Consider the following 1,771-nt stretch of genomic DNA (forward strand, 5'->3'; position numbering starts at 1 on the left):
AGCGCGGCGCGCCCGAAGAGGCCGCTCATGGAGCCGGGGCCGTGGGCCAGCGCTGGCTCTGTCGGTTGGATATTTTTATTAAAAAAGTGAGAACACTAGAGCTCGGAGAAGTGATTTGTCTAAAGCCATACAGCGGAGTCGGGTTCGAGTCCAGTTACTGTTTAATGTTACAATCACTTGTAACCATCTTGCTATATCATCTCGTCCTATTCAGTTAAAACGTGAGCAGCACTCCTTCCCACAGAAAAAACCAATGCCGCCACTGGCTCACTAAAATGGCGGCTCCCTCCGGGGCGCTGGCTCTCTTACGTCATCACCCTGCGCGACAGCTTCTCGCGCCCCGAGTGCGAGCGGAAGCAGGCGGGCCGAGGGAGGGACCCAGGTCGGGAGTTGTACCTTGTTCTTCCGGGGCGCAAGATGGCGCTGCCCTTTGCACGTTCGCCTTGCCTCTGCCGCTGGGGAGCCAAACGATTGGGGGCTGCTGCCGCAGAAGCCCGCAGAGGTAGGGTTACCTCCTTTTACTCTCTTTTACCTCAAAACTGTTTCCGTCTCTTACTCCTAGAGCTTGTCCACGCCCCACCTGCGTTGGTGTTGCGATTCCAAACCTAGGACACTGTCTAGGTTCTTTAAAACCTAGCGCTTTGCCAGCCGGAGCTTTTTGGCTCCGGGGCTGCCTATGTACAGCACCCCGCTCCCTGGCCCGCTCGCATGCTGACTTCCCTGCCTCTCCGTGACCTCATGCCGGCCTGCTTCAGAGCGTCTCCGTGTCTTTAGCTCTAGTTCCAGGGCGGGAGCCCCTGCCATCACCCAGTGTCTTTGCTCTGCCCGCAGGCGTCAGTTTCAAACTGGAAGAGAAAACCGCTCACAGCAGCCTGGCGCTCTTCAAAGGTGACACAGGTGTCAAATACGGCATGGTGGGGTTGGAGCCCACCCAGTTGGCCCTGAACGTGGAGCGCTTCCGGGAGTGGGCGGTGGTGCTGGCTGACACCGCGGTCACCAGTGGCAGGCACTACTGGGAGGTGACGGTGAAGCGCTCCCAGCAGTTCCGGGTCGGGGTGGCCGATGTGGACATTTCTCGGGACAGCTGCATCGGAGTGGATGTCCGTTCCTGGGTGTTCACCTATGCCCAGCGCAAGTGGCACACCATGTTGGCCAACGAAAAGGCCCCTATTGAGGGCATCGGGCATCCAGAGAAGGTGGGGCTGCTGCTGGAGTATGAGGCCCAGAAGCTGAGCTTGGTGGATGTGAGCCGGGTGGCTGTGGTCCACACGCTGCGGACAGATTTCCAGGGCCCAGTGGTACCTGCCTTTGCCCTTTGGGATGGAGAATTGCTGACCCATTCAGGGCTTGAGGTGCCCAAGGGCCTCTAGTACATCCATCACTGGAGTTCCTGATCACAGGCTTGGCCAGCGTCCTCCTGTGTCTGAAGCCTTTTAACGTTGCCTCAAGCAACCTCTGGCTCCCACAGTTCAGGTCCTCTGTGCAGCGTCTCAGCCATTTCCCTCTCCCCTGTGGAAGCCAGGCTACTGCCAGTTTTCCTAGGCTACCTACCATGAGCGTCTTTTCCTTGACTCGCTTCCTTGGGTCCCTCCTTCTTCCTGTGCCCAGGCCCTGCTCAGACTGTATTCAGTCCTGGGGTCTTACCTCTCAGCTTTGTTTGGATGTATTCACCACTATGATACCTTTCTCTCCCTTTACCCATGTGTCACTTCTGTTCGTTCTTGGTGTTCTACTGAGTCTCTCCACAGGAAATCCTTCCTACCTCTGGCTG

The 1,771-nt window shown here is 57.5% G+C and overlaps 1 protein-coding gene across 1 annotated transcript; it reads left to right on the top strand.

Annotated features, from left to right (window-relative positions):
• The first annotated feature begins 208 nt into the window (after positions 1–208).
• SPRYD4 (SPRY domain containing 4) lies at positions 209–1,765 on the top strand. The gene is made up of 2 exons (XM_006777879.2): positions 209–502; positions 832–1,765. The coding sequence occupies exons 1-2, from the start codon at positions 418–420 to the stop codon at positions 1,368–1,370; spliced, it is 624 nt and encodes a 207-aa protein (XP_006777942.1). The 5' UTR covers positions 209–417; the 3' UTR covers positions 1,371–1,765.
• The last annotated feature ends 6 nt before the right edge of the window (positions 1,766–1,771 follow it).

Source organism: Myotis davidii, unplaced genomic scaffold (assembly GCF_000327345.1).
Source record: "Myotis davidii unplaced genomic scaffold, ASM32734v1 scaffold509, whole genome shotgun sequence".
NCBI lineage: Eukaryota > Metazoa > Chordata > Mammalia > Chiroptera > Vespertilionidae > Myotis > Myotis davidii.